Below are 19132 nucleotides of genomic sequence, written 5' to 3' on the forward strand. Positions count from 1 at the left end.
TACACCGATACTTTGCCTGTAAGTAAACTCTTCATGATCTTAATTTATACAGATTATTTATTTCAAAACGAGCTAAAACAGGTAAATAATCATAATTACAGGGTGAGAAGAAACTATTACAATGTTCCCAGATTTAAAAATAAATATGGTTGCAGGTCTCTAGAAGTCCTTGTACCAAAAATGTTCAACAACTTGCCAAATTATTTTTTTAATTTGACCACTTATCGAGCTTTTAAAACTAGTCTGAAAGAAAGAATGTGGAGTGGTTTAATATAGATACTGGTCTTTCTGTCAGTGAATGTTATCTGAATGTTTAAATTATTATCTATTTATATGCTTGTTTCAGGTGTTGGCTATATTTGTTTCTGTTTTGTTAGATTTATAAATTTTATAAGATATTGTTATTTATTTGTTATAGTCTATTGTGCTGTTTCTCATTGTTTCTTAGTAATACTATTTATTTATTGTTATTTATTTATTGTTGTTTTCATGAGATTTGGATTTGAACATCAGTGGTTTTTGGTAATATAATTATGCATGTAACTCTCAATGGAACACGTTGGGACACTCATAGAACTGTGTTGATTGCTGATTGAACTCAACTTTATATATTATTTAACTAAAAATGTTTTTCATAATATGTTGGTGCAGACAAGCCTTGTTTGGTTTTTGCACCTATTGTATAATATGCATGTATTCATTATAGTTCAATAAATAAATTGATTGATTGATTGATTGATTGATTGAAACACTGTACTGTAAAGTATTGTAGAATATGCTACTAAATGAGGTCAAATACCGACATATAATTGACAGATGCTGGTTCTGATCCTTGACTTAGCGAAATTCCTGCAAACCTAACTTCAATATAACAAGCCTCATTTCACCGAAATCCTTGATATAACGAATATTCAGTTCTCCAATCTGAAGGGACCCTTCAGATTCGTTATATTGAGGTTGGACTGTACTTAACTAAATTCAAACTTGTTACTGGTTCTTAGGTGTTTGAACTATTAAAGTGTTACTGTATAACAGTATACACACACAAGGCTTACCAATAGAGATTCAAATGCTAAATAAGTAACTATATTACTCTCTCTTATCGAAGTAATGTTTCATGAACTACAATATGTCAGTTGGTGATATAACTTACGAGAAGGGCCTTCTCCTGTAGAGCCCAGAATGCCGTTATAACAGTAAGCTTGGTGAGCACAGAAAGGGGCTGACAACCTGGTCACTGCGTCTGACTGTAGTTGGCACCATTCACATCCTATCACTCCCAGGCAATCTCTGCAAAACCATTGTATCATCAATTACAGAGATAAAACATGTTAAAACAGACAGAATAGTGATGGCCAAAACCAGAAATTTTGAATTTGAAAACAAAAACAAAAACCAACACTTAAGAAATCAAATCCCAAATCTTGAATCTTAAAGCCTAAACACAAAACTTGTTTACTTGTCTGGATAAGGTAAGAAAAAAATACAGGTAGTAATCAAATGTTAATTATGCAAAGCTGAAAGTAAGAACTACTGACTCTGAGATAATAACATGAATATGTGATTAATACACTTTAAACTAGTGATGGGCCGATTCCAGAATTGGTCGATTCCGATACCGATTCCGATTCTACAACTTTGGTTTCGATTCTCGATTCCGTACTCGATACCGATACCTGTTAAAAATTCATTTAATAACACACATAACTTACTGTGCTCTCGCTATCCCTATAAATAAAGGAGCATGTTAACTTATTTTTATTTAATCTTTATACATTAAGATAACTGCATTGCTATTGATTAAGGTTACATAGATTAGGTTAGCCTATAAGGAAAATAAGATAGGCTACTTCAAGAAGACATGATTTTTAAAACATTTTATTAGGTAAATTAAATTGAGACAACAATCACCGGTTTAGGTAGGGCTAGGCCTAAAATGTTCACAGAGTTTTTTGTTTAAGTATCCATAATCCAATATCTAGGCCGACAATGAATGTCCCATATTGCTTGAGCTATAAACTGAAAGTCAATATCAAAGTCATCTTCAATATCACTTGAATTACTTAAAGAATTACATAAAATTCATGGAGTTCAATCCATTTTGAACAGCTCACTAGTCACTACGCACTACGCAGACGCACAGACAGCAAACAAACAAACAAAACTAAAACATATGGTAAACCATTAATTTGCCATTTACAAACTCACGACAGCTGTTTCTGTTCAGTCAGAGAGAAACAACATATAACGATCCGCTAAATGGCTTTCTCCTATAGTCACCATGAAGCCCTGAATTAGCTGAACAGTTCGTGGGGTCTCATATCTTATAATGTCATAGCTTATAATTGTGAATTTGTCCCATAGCTTATAATCTTGAAAATATGGCATAGGTTATAATCAGTTATAAGCTATATCACACTTTTAAGATTGTAAGCTATGCCACAATTTCGAGTTAGAAAACGCGAGTTATATTAGTACCATTGACTTATTATATGTATATATTGAATGCTTGTACCATCTGGCAACGTTGCCTTTGATCTGACAACATGGCGGCAACTAGAGTTCTGTTGTCAACTGAACACACATGACACAACTTGTCTTTTGTCATTCTGTCACTGCTACTGTTGTGAAATGCAAAGACAAGCTAGCCTATATTTTGGATTATAAAACTATTACAATGTTAGTTTTTGAACTTGGAATTATTTATATCAGCTGATTTCAGAGTATTTCAAATAAACTATGATGTGCCACTCTTTAAAACCTTCAATGTCAGTTGAGTTTAGCAACATAATTAACCTCACTTTTCAGAATCGGTATCGAGTACAATGAAGCGAAGTATCGAGTATCGGCGATTCTTCGATACCACTGGTATCGAAGGTATCGAGGTATCGAGAATCGGAATCGGCCCATCCCTACTTTAAACTTAACTGACACATACTTTCTCCCATTAGCTTATGAACATCCTTTTATCAAGCAAGCGGTGGATGAAGGGTAACAATGATATTTTATGGTACAAATTGCAAAAGTTGAAATAATTATTGAACTGTAATTTTTACAACATTGGGGGTTGTACCATTTTGTTTTTGCGCTGTGACCACAAGACGTAATCACGATGGTGCCACAAACGCATGATATGTTGACAATCGTGCCCTATTCACAGGAGATATTCTTGATGGCAACAAGTTTGCAGAATAATAGTCATTGTGACATTTTGACAGGTATAATTTCAAAATGTAGTAAAAGCTAATATTACTTTACTACTGGTAACCATACCAGGGACCAGTTTCATATAAGCTACAGGCCCTGTAATACGGGTAAAATCCCTGTATTACAAGTTTAAAAACCAGTATATTGAAAATTCCAGTGTTTTTCTTCTATGGAGAAAATACTGGTGTAGTTTAGTTTGCTTGTTTATGCTATATTTTGATCAAATTTGGCAAATTTATTTAAAATAATGTTTAAGGAGATATTTAACTTATTTAGGTAAAAATTCAATCACACCAATTGAAATTCATGTAATCTACTGGTTTGCTGCGCCGTGGTATTTTTCTTTGCATTTAGCCCTAACTGAATTTTATAAAAAAATTCACACACAATCAATAGCAGTAAACATTCCTATTGACTACCATACATAATTTAAAAACTATATTAAACTAATAACCGCTGTGAGTTCAAATACAGGAACTTATAATGCAGGTAAAAATTACAGGTCATTTTACAAGAGTAAAATTAATTTTATGTAACTTAATTTTACAGAATTGTAAATTTAAATTTAAAAGTCCTGTAATACAGGCAGGGTTTCATGACATACAACCCAGGCCTTAGAACCCTACTTTTTTTAATGCAGTGATGGTCGGTTTAAATATATGGTTAAGTTAGCTAGCAGCGTTTTATAATTTGACTGATGTTCAAAGTTAAATTGGACCAAAAATGAAATCTTTTTTAACAGATTCTTAACAGTTTTGGTTACCTATGTATTTTATTTTGACCCATTATAGGTTTTTATTAGTGATGGGTGGATCCAAGAAAATGTCGGTACCGGATTCCGATCCGGATCTTAAAAAATTCGGATCCGGATCTTCGGATTTTCGGATCCGGATCCAGATACACACTGACATAAGGGCGGGTAAAAAAAAACGTTATCAACAGAATGCCAATTTAAATCATACTGTTTAAAATTAAATTGGTAATGTTTAAAGGTTAATATATTTTTTATATATATAGAGTAATCTCCAGTTGAGCCAATAATCCCTCATTTTTTGGGGACACTAACAATTTTCAAAATCATAAAATGCACTAAGTTGCACGACCACCAAAAGGGTATCTGTGTTGTTTTACTATAGTTCGATCTTGAGTATGCTATATCGTGGTTTTTGCATGCAGCATCCAATTTATTTATGACTGGATAACCTCTTGTTCGTTTCTTCAAACACTGAGTCATTGCCTTGCCATATAAGTTATTTGCAACAAGAGACAAAAAAATCGGTCTCTTACATGGATACAGACTCCTTTGTGTTAGTAAATAATCGGGGTTGTACAGTGATACAGACTCCTTTGTGTTAGTAAAAAAATCGGTCTCTTACATGGATACAGACTCCTTTGTGTTAGTAAATAATCGGGGTTGTACAGTGATACAGACTCCTTCGTGTTAGTAAACGAATGGGGGTTGTACAGTGACACAGACTCCTTTGTGTTAGTAAAAAAATCGGTTTTACATGGACAAAGGCAGCTTTGTGTTAGGAAAAAAAAAATCGGGAAAAATTTGAAAAAATCGGATCCATTAAAACCGGATCCAGCCCAAGATCCGGAATTTTTTGGATCCGATCCGGTGCCGGTTCTAGCTCGGATCCGGTAGTCCGATATCCGGATCCGACCATCACTAGTTTTTATAAAACAGTGCCACAAAGACGGACCACAGAGGCATTAGAATAACATAAGTTAATTTATTGTATACTAGGTATAGGTACAAGTAGGAACAAACCTGAAACCAAGTTAATAAAATATAGAGATTATAGACACTTCGACATTAATCGAGTAGTAACTGAACGGGTTGGCGATCGGAACAAACCACGTCCCAAGAAAATTAAGTATAAAATGTAATCTGGTCCCGATGATTGGGAATACATTTATTCCAAAAATTTTTAAGTTTTGGGCTCCCTAAATTTGCAAAAACATTGCATTAGGCATTGAAATATGAAACTAAGTTTTCCATTCATATAATACTAATACCACATTTATTATACATGTTAGTTGTCCACATTATCCAATCTTTTAGGTTATCTGACCTAGGCCTGGTCGCGTAAGAGTCAGTTTAGAGAGGTTAACTGTATCTTATTTCAAACTATATAAAATAGGCTACCAATATGAAATAAAATGAAATATAAATTATTTTTGAATATTGAGTAAGTTATTGCTTTTAACTGTTCACATCACCCATGACACATGATTTTGGTTTTGTATTCTTGTCCGATTAATCAACAGGATTGCATTCAATACAAGGAAACTACTGTATTTCCATTGAAAGAGAGAGATACTTTCCAAGTTTCTTTTTTCAAAGATACTTTCGGTACAGGAAATATCTGATGTATTACAATTATTTTTTATGTTATTCTGCAACACTGTTAAGGTTAAGGAATTTCATTTTTTTTATAGACACTTTTCCGCTAATAAAATGGACAGTATGACAATATGTAGGCCTATGCACAACAGCATTACGTCTACACAAACTAGACAATCAATTAAATCTTACTTGTAAGACGTGAACTGATCACAGGCTATGGGGAAGCACGGCTTGACAGTTGGTAACAATGACAGCACAGCTGTGGGGATGTGGAGGGAAGGTTCTGATATGTGAGGGCATGGTGGGGGTAGTTGTTGTGTTGCGGGGGTATCACAGGTGCCCGTCTCCAAGGGGCATTCACATGGGCATTCACACTCACTTTGCTCCAAGCGGTTACAGTTGAGGCAATGTCTGTCAATCTGTAACAACAACCACGTGAATTAGGCATAACCTAATGGGCACTTCCCACTTGGTGCCTCAGAGCCTGTCAAACCTGAGTCCTGTCTATGAGCTCCTCCTTAGGAAGGTGTTTGTACTTTATTAAAGTTCACAATAAACATAGGCTACTCAAATCCATAACCATAACCAAAACTTAAAAAATACAGTGTAAAAAGATACGGCCTTGACTGCTGCACAACGAACAAATTACTAAAATTGAACTTAGCAAAAATGTAAATAAGGAATTAACAGTTTGGCTAAAGGACCAAAACAATATGAAGTGAGTTGAAATGTCCACTATATGTCAGGCTCATGTCTCGGTAAACATTAGAAGCATGTGAAAACCAGCTACTTACTGTATTACAGGGGCAGAAGGCAGTGACTAAATCACACGTGGTGTTCACTACGGCCAGGAATGTGTTGGTTCCAGGTAGTCGAGTCAGCTGATAGCGGACACACTGCTCACCAGATATCACGTTGGTTACTACTCCTTCCAGACTCAGGTTAAACTGGTAAAACCTCTGGACAGTGTTGCTGGATAAGTCACTACACACCAGCTTCTCTACCAACCCCTGCAGGGAGATTTACATCAATATATTATCTGATTCAAAGAGAGGAAACATACTTTAAAACCATTTAAGCTACTTGTGGGTACAGTGTGACCTACATTGGAAGCAGATTTTTCTTACCAGCCGACCAGACCAGACCCGACTCTTAAAAACCGGAAGCCAGGTGGACGCTCCTACACTGTAGCCAGTCTCACACACACTCCACAATCACAGTCACAGTGCACACAGCGAGCAGAGTTGATAGCCAAGCATTTTTGTTGATAATACAGTTATTACACTTATTGTTATTGAACTTTGAAGTTAATTAAGTTTGTTTTTAATATTGTGTTTTTAAGTTAAGCAATTTTACCCTAGTTTTTGTTGATTAGATTTTTTGTTATTGTTTACTGTTTGAAAAATGGATGAGGAACTTTTTGATTTAATGTTATTAGACCGCCTCTCGACCAATGAGAACTCTTGTTACATACTTTGATTTATCTTAGATTGTCAACATTCGCCATTCATTATAAAATTACAAAATCAACATGGACTATGCGTATGATATTTTTATGTTACAGTAGCATTTAAAACTTCACTAAACTCTTTAACTAGGTAGATAGTACAGATAAAATATGGATCTACTTTTTGGCCCAATATAAGACAGGCCTAACCCTACGCCGATGTTGAAGTTGAATCTAATTTTTCTAATGATGCGTAATGCAGGGATGAAACTGAACATTTCGACGTGTTTAGGTTATTTATTTTGTACTAAAAATAAAAATAATACATCTAAAGGTGACTTATTCATACAGACATTTTTTACTAGTGTTGGAGGGGAGACAGTACTACATGTGTTGTTTACGGCAGACTCGGTCAGGCCCGTCCAGACCTGCTCAGACTGTCAAATTCCCCTTCCAATATAAGTCAAGCCTTTAGTGTTTAAGATACTAGAAATCAGAACAATATTGCAATACCTGCTCATAATTTAAAACTGTTTAAAAAGAGACTTGTACATAAGCTGGGGGAAATTATTTTCATTATTAATTACTATTGTCTTTGAGGCACGAGCAAAATCTGACAATATTACAAAAAATGTGGTGCGGCAGTAGTAGTGACAAACCTTGTGATTGAGCAGATCGTTGGCAAGTAGAGACTCGCGATGCGTCACATGGTGTTGTTCATCTGCCGCTCCCTTAGTCTGGGGGTCAATGAGACTAGGGTGGGTGATGAGGTAGCCTCTATCATCCATCAGAAAACACTTGACATTGCCTGGGACTGTGTCCAAAGGTGCAGAGCACGACGGTATTGATTCTACCATCAGGTGGTATAATGCTCCTGTGCAACAAAACACAAAACTGTAAACTAAGAAGCAAGGGTCTGTGGGTCAGATTTATTTGACTTCAGATTGGATTTATCTGAATCGGGCTGACAACATGGCATACTCGCTATGTGGGCAAAAAAAACCTGACAGGAATCAAAACTAATTTGGTATCCATAGATATAAAACATATTTTACCGTCTAGGTCTATGGTTTTAACATTTTGATTACACAAGTCATCTGAAAGGTGTCACAGTAATTTAATTTTAAAGATCTATCTATAAGAAGGAATTTTTATAAAATATAACTTTCTTTTTTAAACCCGTAAAAATGACAGCTACTATATTAGTTACAGCTATGACCAATTTTAAATATGATAAAATAACTAAGTTAACTCTTAACTCTCCTAATAGTTTATCTTTTTTAATCTGTATTTTTATTTTAATAATTGTTATCTTTGACACTATTCAAATGCTGTATTGTGTATACTTCTCAATGAATAAAGAAATTGAAAATTGAAATTGAAAATATGTTAAGCTAACATTACAGCTTTGCCAATTGTTCAGACTTGGGGTATGTTTTGTCTTAATAAATAACAAATCATACCTCGTCAGACAATCCTTAACATGTGGGTATTGTGTAAAAAAACTTGCTATATATGTTTTGTTGGTTATTTAAAGCTCTGCCATCGTCAGGCTCACAAAAGAATCCATTTTGATGGTGTTGTCAGAATAATTTAACTACTACGCAAAAACCATTTAATAATTTGTCATTTTACACAGTCTTGAGACACAAAATTAATATCATTAATATATAATTTGGTAAATACTGCAAAAACTACAACTATACTTGGATTACATTATTCCATCCAGATTTTACAATAGAGTGCTCGTGTAATTTGGTTTGCTATGTATATTTCTTATATACATTCTGATTCTATATTCTTATATATTCCTATATTCTTTTTCAAAAATATAATGGTTCTAAGTGAAATAAATTTAGATTGAGAAAGAGATAAAAAAAGGTTAGCCAAATATAACGCCTAAGGATAAGGACTAAAGTAGGACAGTACTGGTAAGGACTTTAATAAAACCAAATAGTAGAGTTTATCTGTGGATAAAATGGCACAATATTTTATAGGTTTATAATATTACTGAAGAATTTTACTAACTTACCGAGAGTAAAGTCAATAGCCAAAACAAACTTGAGTGGGTCTTTTCCAATAGCAATGCTGAGAGTGATGACGTAGCCAGCTCCAGCAGAGTCCAAGTATGGAGGAGTAACAGTTACAAGGCCTGGGGTCTGAGTGGCTCTGTGGTACCACGAGTGGCGAAGTACATCTACTCTGTGATCTACTACTCCACCAGGATACATCATCACAGCACCACTACCAGTCACAATGTACCTGTAACAATCAACAAACATACCATTAACCAGCCAGTATTCAATGGTTTAACACTTTCAATAATACGGCATCGGTCCACAGAAACTACAAGAAATATAAGTGTATTCGGGAGCGATCGATATGTTCGTGAGTGACCGGCTGAGGTGATACCGACCTGTCGAGTTGAGAGCTTATCAGCAGAGAAGGTTTGCACTCAATGAAATTCAATTAACATTTTTATAGTAGCCTATATTTTTGTCTCCCATGGTCACAGAAACGTCGCTGTGTACAATGGCAAATTAAAAATTCTAGGGATGGACGGGATTGAATTGTTAGTTCGGGACGGGACAAGACGGGATTTTTAATTCCTTCCCAATTTTCGGACGGGACGGGACGGAATTTTTTCCTGTGAGTAAAAAGAAAGTCTTGAGTATTTCAGTTACCAAAAAAGAAAATTAATTTTTACCGTTTGTGGCACTATCTATAAAAACAAAAAAATGGGTAACAATTTACAGGTACCTATAGAAACTTGTGACTTGCGGTCACATTGCTATCGTCAAAATGACTCGCGGTCACGGGGTGATCGTCGGTATGACTCGCGGTCACCATCGTCGGTATGACTCACGGTCACGGCACGAACGTCGGTATGACTCCGCGGTCACAGCGCGATCGTTGGTATGACTCCGCGATCGTTGGTATGACTCACGGTAACGGCGTGATCGTCGATATGACTCCGCTGTCACGGTGCGATCGTCGGTATGATTCCGCGGTCACGGCGCGATCGTCGAAATGACTTTGCTTTCTACGTTTGCGGAACTATCGTGAACATCTCTCGCGGTAGCGGCGTCATCGTCGCTCGCGAAGCGGCAAAATCGCCAACGATCGGACCAAATCCCGTCCCGAAAATTTCCCGAATAAAATGTAATCCCGTCCCGAAAATCGGGAATATTTTTTTCCCGAAAATTTTGGGACCCATCCATCCCTAAAAAATTCCCAGTAGAAAAAAAAATTTATGCATAGTTCCAGGTTTCGAAAAATCACGCATAATTCCCGGATTTTCCTGTTTTCCCATTGGTGGACAGCCTGTATTACCACACTTGATTATCAGTATAAAACAATCTTACTTGCGAATGATGTATTTGGTGAGACTGCTGCTGATGTAGAATTTTTTCCAGTAAGCGATGATGGGAACAGCAGAGATGAGTTCAGGCCGCACCTCAGGTCGAAGGCCGGGGTTGGCCAGGAGGGAGGTTGTATCCTTAAGGTATGCCATGTAGCTCTGTACACTCAGCTGAGATACATTCTGTTCAGACATCAGGTACTTGTAAGGTGACTGGAAACACCACGAGCTCAGAAACAGGCTCGCAGTATCTGTAAAACACAACACAATTCAAAAACATTATTAAAACATATTTTTAGTTTTACTGATACATAAAACCTAGACAATATAATCTTTATAGAACTTTAGAGTTTCAATTACCCTACCATTGCAGAAATCTCTTGGTGCAGTTGCATTATAACTTCATAAGGCCTACTGTACTACTTATTTGTATCCAATGGTAATAAATAGAACTTGATCTTTACTGTTTGAATATTCCTACTGGAAGGTGCAATTGCATTATAACTTGACAAGGACTACTGTACTACTTTTTTGTACTTAATGGCAATAGATATAACTAGGTATTGATTAGTTTGCCTTGTTCGCAATAGCGTAAAAAAGTTAAACTATGAAAAATTTATAGTTTTAGGTATTTTTATGCAAGGACCATTATTTTTTTTACAAATGATCATTAAGTATAGACATTGCGGATAGCAAGAAGCATGAATAGAAGAGACAGGCCAACTTTTACACTTAAAACAACCTCCGTCCAAGTAGAAAACATGACAATGAAGTGACTACAAGAGACTTGTAAAGCAGAAAGGATGGAATCCACGTAGTTCATGCAAAAAACTTTTTCAAAATTTAAAAATCCACACCCTAACAGGACTGTACATTTTGGAATCATTAAACTACATTCATTCAGCTAAATACGACCTCCTAGAATCAATTAAAATCAGCCATAGATATAATAATCAAAATGAAAACATTTTTAGATTTCCAAGGCACCGTTTAAAACTTTATGAAAAAAGTCCGCTATATGCTGGGCTGAGACTGTACATGTGCTCCCTGCAAACTATAAATTGTTAAGTGAAAATAATTTTAAAGATAAAATAGGTGAACTTTTAATTGACAGAGCCTTTTATTTAATTACAGATTTTCATAATACCCCTTTAGTTTAGAATAGTTTTATCATTCAATTTTGTTAATTTACATTATCTTATTCATTACTATTTTATTTTTTATATTCTGATAATAATAATAATAATAATAATAATAATAATAATAATAAATCTTTATTGTCGTTTGGTAATATAAACATTACAATAGACAAGGTCAACATGTTTTGTTACATATGTTATAGAAAATATTAAATATTCTACAGAAAATGTTAAAATAAAGTTAAAAGAATCTTAAAAGGAAAAAGCATCAGTAATAATAAAAACTTTTAAATTAACAGGGAAAAGACCATAACAAGAACAAAGAATCATCAAGACTGCTTGGCCTCACATTTAAGCGTTGAAAAATCTACATTCTGCAAAAACTCCTCAACTGAATAAAAAGCACGACTTGTAAGCCAATCTGATAATTTTGACCTATACAAATGAATACTTTCCTGATTTCTAAAATATATTGGAAGTTTATTAAATAGTTTTATTTGCAAATATTTATAACTTTTGATAAATTTTGATAGCCTGGCTTGAGGAATATATAAATCTTTTGATTGTCTGGTGATATACCCATGGATTGAGTTGCAAGGAACAAATTTATTCAGATTCTCTTTCACGGAAACTAAATTGTAAAAAATGAAAATATTAGAGAGTGTCATGATTTTATTTTCAGCAAAAAATGCTTTGCAACTAACCCTATCCGGAATTTCAAACATAATTCTGAGAGCCTTCTTTTGCCATGTAAAGACCCGGTGAGCTCCTGAGCTATTACCCCACAGTATATTGCCATACAGCAAGTGTGAGTGAAATAAACTGTGGTAAACAATTAGAAGTGTTGGTTTAGAAACACAATTTTTAAGTTTTCTTATCAAACAACATACTCTTGACAATTTTGAAATGATATTATTGGTATGTATTTCCCAAGTGAGTTTAGAGTCTATGGATATTCCGAGTAGTTTGACAGAAACTGCATTGTCTGCTTCAAGATTACGCAAAGTAAAACAAATTTTTTCTGTTTTATCATGATTTATTTCCAGAAAATTACTTTCAAACCATAGCTTACCCAATTCAATGGCGTTTTCTATACTTTGGTTAGCAGAGTAAAAGTTGTCAGCTGATGAGATGAAGGTTGTGTCGTCAGCATATAAAATTGTTTTGTAAGGTATGGAGTTTGGCAAATCATTAATATAGAGAATAAACAAAACCGGACCCAGTACCGACCCTTGAGGAACCCCAGCAAGGACCTCCTTAAAATTTGACCTATGTTTTCCTAAATTAACAAATTGTAGTCTTCCACAGAGGTATGATTTTAAAAAAATTAGTTCGTGCTCCATTATTCCATAAAATTCTAATTTCTGCAAAAGAATTGTATGTAAGACCGAATCGAAGGCCTTACTGAGGTCTAAAAGTGCCACACTAAGATAACCACCAGATTCAAAACCATCCAAAATATCAGACACCACCGATTCTATAGCCAAAGTAGTTGAACGGCCCGGTCTGAAACCAAATTGGTTATTGTTTAAAATATTATTTAAGTTAAGAAAATCAAAGATCTGGGCTTTAGCACAGGATTCAACTATTTTTGATAACACCGGAACCATTGAAATTGGTCTATAATTTGAAATAAGAAATTTATCTCCCTTCTTATAAAGAGGGATTGTTTTACTGATTTTTAAGCAATTTGGAAAGGTTGAAGTAGAAAACACCATATTAATAAGATGAATCAGTGGTTCCATAACGTAAGAAGCTATGAATTTTACAATTTTGTTTGAAAAACCGTAAGCATCTTCACTGTTTAATGGATTAAGAGATCTTATTATTTTTTTCATATCATTCTCTGTTACCAATTTCCACGAAAATTTATTTCTAGAACGATTAGCATTATTTAGAAAATTAGAGAAATCCAAACTCCTACCTTGCTCAACATGAGCCATAGATGATGATAATTTAACTCTGACAATGCACCTATTCTGTATGTACCAACACATGTAAAGAATGTTATGTGCAAATAAAATATGTCTATGTCTATGTCTAATAGTGCGGCAGAAATTATGTTCATTCAGGGTTGTCAGCAGGATCTATAAACAAAATTCACGCATTTTTCCCGGTTTTCCCGGCTACAAAGTACGGAATTCCCGGCGTCTATTATACTTATAAGAACGGCACAACACAAGTTACACTACAGCGCGGTGGGTCATTATGGGTGCCATCTTGATAACATCCACTCATAATACTATATTTTAGGGATGGTCAAGTCTCGAAATTTCGGGAAATTTTCGGGAAATTTTCAATCTCGTTACACGAGACGAGATTACTTTTTGGCCGAGATTGTTATCGAGACGAGAAATAAAAATAAAAAAATTAAAAACGCCTGCAGAAAGTCAATGCAATACCCGCAATACAGGAGCGTGTTGTAGTTGCGTTTCCTTTTCGAAGGCGTTCTTATTTAATTAATTCTTTTAATGTAAATATTACTTTAATTCTTTTAATGTAAATATTACTTTCATTATTTTAATAATATTACTTTAATAACATTTGAGAAGTTTTGTTAAGTGTAAGCAGTGTGAGGAATGTTTTATTACGATAAAAAAAGTCAAAACAAGTAACTATTTTATAAAAATTAATATTGCTCTTATTTTATGATTTATTTTATTTTAGGATAAGTTGAACTCTATCCTAACTGATATCACCATGTTTCCTAATCGTAGGCATTTTTAATAAGTTAGGCGTGATTAATAAAAAAATGTTATGCTGATGTTATTTAATGAAAGATTGTAAATATTCTTGCCTATTATCATTATTTTAGTATTTAAACAGTCATCTAACAATGTTACAAAATCAGGTAAAAATTTCGAACGTGCATTTCCCGTTGTGTATGAGAAGAGAAATCTCGTCTCGATCTCGTCTCGAAATTTAATGAGAAATAAAAAATCTCCTCTCGTCTCGTCTCGAACTAAAAATCCAATCTCGTCCATCCCTACTATATTTGGCTAATAATTTGTTCAGAATTATCAGAGGTTATAAACTCTATAACCTTAAACATTAATTGATCAAGCTAGTACAGTTGACTACTGTCGGGTAAATAAATATGTGCACTCGAGATTGAGCCTAAATATCTCTGAGATGAATTATCCGATTTTGTTGAAACAAAAATTAAATATAAGCTGGTTTAAATACATTTTACGTGGTAACAATTAAAAAAATTTCCGTTTGCCAGAAGAATTTATATAGTTGAAAGATCCTAAAAAGTAGGTACCGGTTTTTAAGAATCTCTGCACTAACACTGAAGTTTAAAATTTAATTGTAAACAAACCACTGAGCCAATCTTTCTGAAATTTTTATGGCTTATTGGTAGGTTTATTGTTAACATTTCCATGCATTTTAAAATTTTTACTCACAATAGTGTTTATGCTGCTGTTAATTTTTTAAACGTATGCTAACATCGTTAATAAGACGCTAATAATTTCGTTCAAAATACCATCGTGTTTGTCGTGACACAAGAAATAACACCAATATGACAGATTTATAATGCAAATAAAGGTGTTTTTATGCGAACAGGTTCACATCGGCAACGTCGCAGATTCGCATGCGCTCCCGCCCGGCTGGGAAATATCGTAGGCCTACAACACCAGGCTGTTATTATAATAGCTGCCAGTCGCGCGAGAAATTTTTGTTTACAAATATAAATCTGTTTAAAAAACACCTTTGTTCGCATTATAAATCTGTCATATTGGTGTTATTTCTTGTGTCACGACAAACACGATGGTATTTTGAACGAAATTTTTAGCGTCTTATTAACGATGTTAGCATACGTTTTAAAAATTAACAGCAGCATAAAAACTATTGTGAGTAAAAATTTTAAAATGCATGGAAATGTTAACAATAAACCTACCAATAAGCCTTAGAAATTTCAGAAAGATTGGCTCAGTGGTTTGTTTACAATTAAATTTTAAACTTCAGTGTTAGTGCAGAGATTCTTAAAAACCGGTACTTTTTACGATCTTTCAACTATATACATTTTTCTGGTAAACGGAATTTTTTTTAATTGTTACCACGCAAAGTGTAACCAGCGTAAGTGTATAAACCAGCTTATATTTAATTTTTGATTCAACAAAATCGGATAATTAATCTCAGAGATATTTAGGCTCAAACTCGAGTGCACATATTTATTTCCCCGACAGTAGTCATTTGATCAGTTTCAAACTCAAATAAAGGCCACTATTCTTACTTGTGTGTAATAATTGTTTAATAATGCTTATAAAAGGTTACTATTAAGTTGTATTACAGAGCATTCAATTCGAAACAAGCTGCACATCGATCGAAACGCGTGCCAATCAATGATGGATTATGAAAAGAAGTTGCTGAGGTTTGTGCCGATGTCAAGGTCAATTGACAAGAAGTAAACAAATGCCGAACATTTTGCGAACGGCTAGTAGACAGTAGTACACAAGAGCTGCGCGGTTAAGCCGAAACACGGTAGAGTTAATTTAATAAAAGAGTTTGTGCACAAATACGTTAAAATGTTACAAACTATTTTCAAATTATTATTATAACATAAAAAAAACAATAAGATAAGATAAAAGTATAAACTTGATGCTATTCGAAGTCAATGGTAGAGGTAGGTCCTAACCTCACATTGTGCACAGCTATCTCAAAAGGCAGAGTTTAACGAGACAAATAATAACTTGTGTTGATTGTCTTAAATTTACCCAGGTCCGAATGATGTATGTAAAAACAAATTCAGTTATAATTACGGATTTTGGTAAATAATAAAGACAACACAGACGTTAAACATATACGTTTATTAGGTAGTTCTTAAAATCCATTAACTCTTAAAATTCACTCGGCACACATTAAAAATTGAGGTTGAAAATTAACATAGTTAAACATTTTGCAGAATAAACTTATACATGTAAGTTTGCAAAACAAAATAAATTTATGTCGGTTTAGTTATAACAAAAATAAAACTTAGATATGAACAAACAACAACAACAATATTTTGATAAACAACATTTGTTACATTAGGCCTACTAGAGACAGTATTTACATACGATACAGACTTTGTTTTCTAGTTTGGTATGCGTCATTACAAAGAAATGTAATATGTTAATCAGTTTTCTTGCAAATTATTTGCAATGCCATGCCAATACCAGCTGTCCTGACCTCTCGACATTCCTACAGTAGGCCTACATAGCTATGATGATAAAATTTTGCCCTTGTTTATATTGATATGCAAAAACACATACCAGAAGTTACAGTGTCATAGTTATGACATCATTCTGCCCTTGTTTATTGATATGCAAAAACACATACCAGAAGTTACAGTACAGCTATGACATCACTCTGCCCTTGTTTATATTGATATGCATTAAACATGCCAGAAGTTACAGTACAGCTATGACATCACTCTGCCCTTGTTTATATTGATATGCATTAAACATGCCAGAAGTTACAGTGTCATAGTTATGACATCATTCTGCCCTTGTTTATATTGATATGCAAAAACACATACCAGAAGTTACAGTACAGCTATGACATCACTCTGCCCTTGTTTATATTGATATGCAAAAACACATACCAGAAGTTACAGTACAGCTATGACATCACTCTGCCCTTGTTTATATTGATATGCATTAAACATGCCAGAAGTTACAGTACAGCTATGACATCACTCTGCCCTTGTTTATATTGATATGCAAAAACACATACCAGAAGTTACAGTACAGCTATGACATCACTCTGCCCTTGTTTATATTGATATGCATTAAACATGCCAGAAGTTAAGACAGTCCATCTCCGCTTACACGACTTACATTCCAGGGAATGCCTAATCCATACCAACATGCCTAGCCTCTCCACATTTCTACAGTATATAACTATGACTCAACTCCTGACCTTGTTTTTTTAATTTGTTAGTCTTGTGTGAGATATAATTATAATAATTGAATAAGAATAAAAAAGACTTTAAGACGTTTTCAGGCTTCCTGAGCACCGGCTGGATTGCCGTTTAATTTTAGGAATATTTGTAGTTTTTGGAATGGGTTGGAAAATAACTTGTAGGCCTACTACTACACATTTATTTTAAAGGCTTTTTGGCTATAATCGCTGAAAATAGGTACTGTATCACCAGATAATATCAGAATCAAATAAATCTTAACACTAAGTTGGATGGAAGTCAGTTGCAGTTCAGCACAATGTAGTCTGCTTCCGGCGACCGGCGGCGTCGGCTTCCCGCGTAGGCCTATTCATGGTGGTAGGTAGTGTACATCCAACTTACCCTCTGCTTCTTCCGAACCATCGCCACTCGCCAGTAAACCGTAAATTTTGGTTCACTATAAAATCAATCAAGAAAGTATTGCAAAACGGTTTATAACTATTAAAATTACTTGAAAAAACTGTAATAACGATATCAATTAACTTCACTGAATAATACGATTTTCACGCATATTTCCCGGTTTTTTCACGGCTGTTAAAATTCACGCATAATTCCCGATTTTCCCGGAATTCCCGGCCGCTGACAACCCTGTTCATTGTAGAAATCATGTTACCCGAGCATACCTGCCTGAATATTATGAAAACAAATTATAATATTTCAATGAGGATCTTATGCAGGGTTATATATATGTCTACTCAAACTAATTTGATTCCTTAAGTTTACCAACTGACCTGTTTAAGAACCTTACGAATCTTCCTTGGAAATTAGAAAAATAATTTTAACCGCATTTCAAATATGCCCAAGTATGCTGTTGAATATATTACCTTGGGAAGCCAGTTGTCTGAAGCTTCGACAGAGTCTGGGAGGTACAGGTGCCAGATCTAGCCTATGGTAGGCCAGTGACACTTGGACTGGGGGTGGTGCAGCTGAGGACCAGCGGATAGTGTGACGAGGACTGCTGCTTCTTAGTATCACAATGTACGGAGCTGCAGATAGATGTTGCCAACTATACGCCACCTGCACATCAGACTAATGATATAAACCACAGACTTGTTACATACATCGGAGTTTTGGATCAGTTTTGAAAAAGCTGAATAAATATCAAACAAAAATAATTCTCCTTTTTAATTTGTGTAGACGGCAGACAGTAATCTTTATTCATATATTCTTGGATTATAGTATAGTATAAGAACAAGAAATATTTATTTCCATTGATCTTTATAAAAGAAATAGGACACGTCATTTGTTATATATAGTTACAAGGCGATTCAGTGTTTACAGTACAATATATCTAAATTTAAATAGCCACTTTCATGAAAATAAAAGCTTTATTTCAACTTATTTTAAGAGATGCATTTGAGAAAACATTTGCATTTTTTTTTTTTGTAATCTAATATATGTACTGCCAGGTTGTATTTTACTTCTCACAGAGTTGGTGGCAGAATACATTATATTAAATAAAAGTGGTAAATGATCAGAAAAACAGTGATCTCCCAATGTGATGTTGTCAAACAGATTCCTATTAACACGTTCATTACAGATGACGAGTAATCTCGTCACTGCTATCGCTTTCCAGTGGCGCACGACGAGTATACTAGTCAAAGCGCTGTTTACATCCACTGCCAGGTTAGCCACTGCTGTGAGACATTCTTTCGCTTGCCGCTTCTTGTGCCAGTGATAT

General features: G+C 34.5%; 1 protein-coding gene across 1 annotated transcript in view; it reads right to left on the minus strand.

Annotated features, from left to right (window-relative positions):
• The window catches only part of LOC129005646 (VWFA and cache domain-containing protein 1-like), a 53287-nt gene that overhangs the window by 9568 nt on the left and 24587 nt on the right, over positions 1-19132 (minus strand). Inside the window, exons 12-18 of the mRNA XM_054434606.1 lie at positions 18276-18468; positions 10373-10619; positions 9040-9269; positions 7667-7881; positions 6355-6570; positions 5750-5979; positions 1154-1290 (exon numbers count right to left, since the gene is read on the minus strand). Coding sequence (XP_054290581.1) covers positions 1154-1290; positions 5750-5979; positions 6355-6570; positions 7667-7881; positions 9040-9269; positions 10373-10619; positions 18276-18468 — 1468 coding nt within the window. The remainder of the gene's footprint in view (positions 1-1153; positions 1291-5749; positions 5980-6354; positions 6571-7666; positions 7882-9039; positions 9270-10372; positions 10620-18275; positions 18469-19132) is intronic.

This window comes from Macrosteles quadrilineatus, unplaced genomic scaffold (assembly GCF_028750875.1).
Source record: "Macrosteles quadrilineatus isolate MER2022 unplaced genomic scaffold, UCM_ALF_1.0 Scaffold_28__1_contigs__length_1566739, whole genome shotgun sequence".
NCBI lineage: Eukaryota > Metazoa > Arthropoda > Insecta > Hemiptera > Cicadellidae > Macrosteles > Macrosteles quadrilineatus.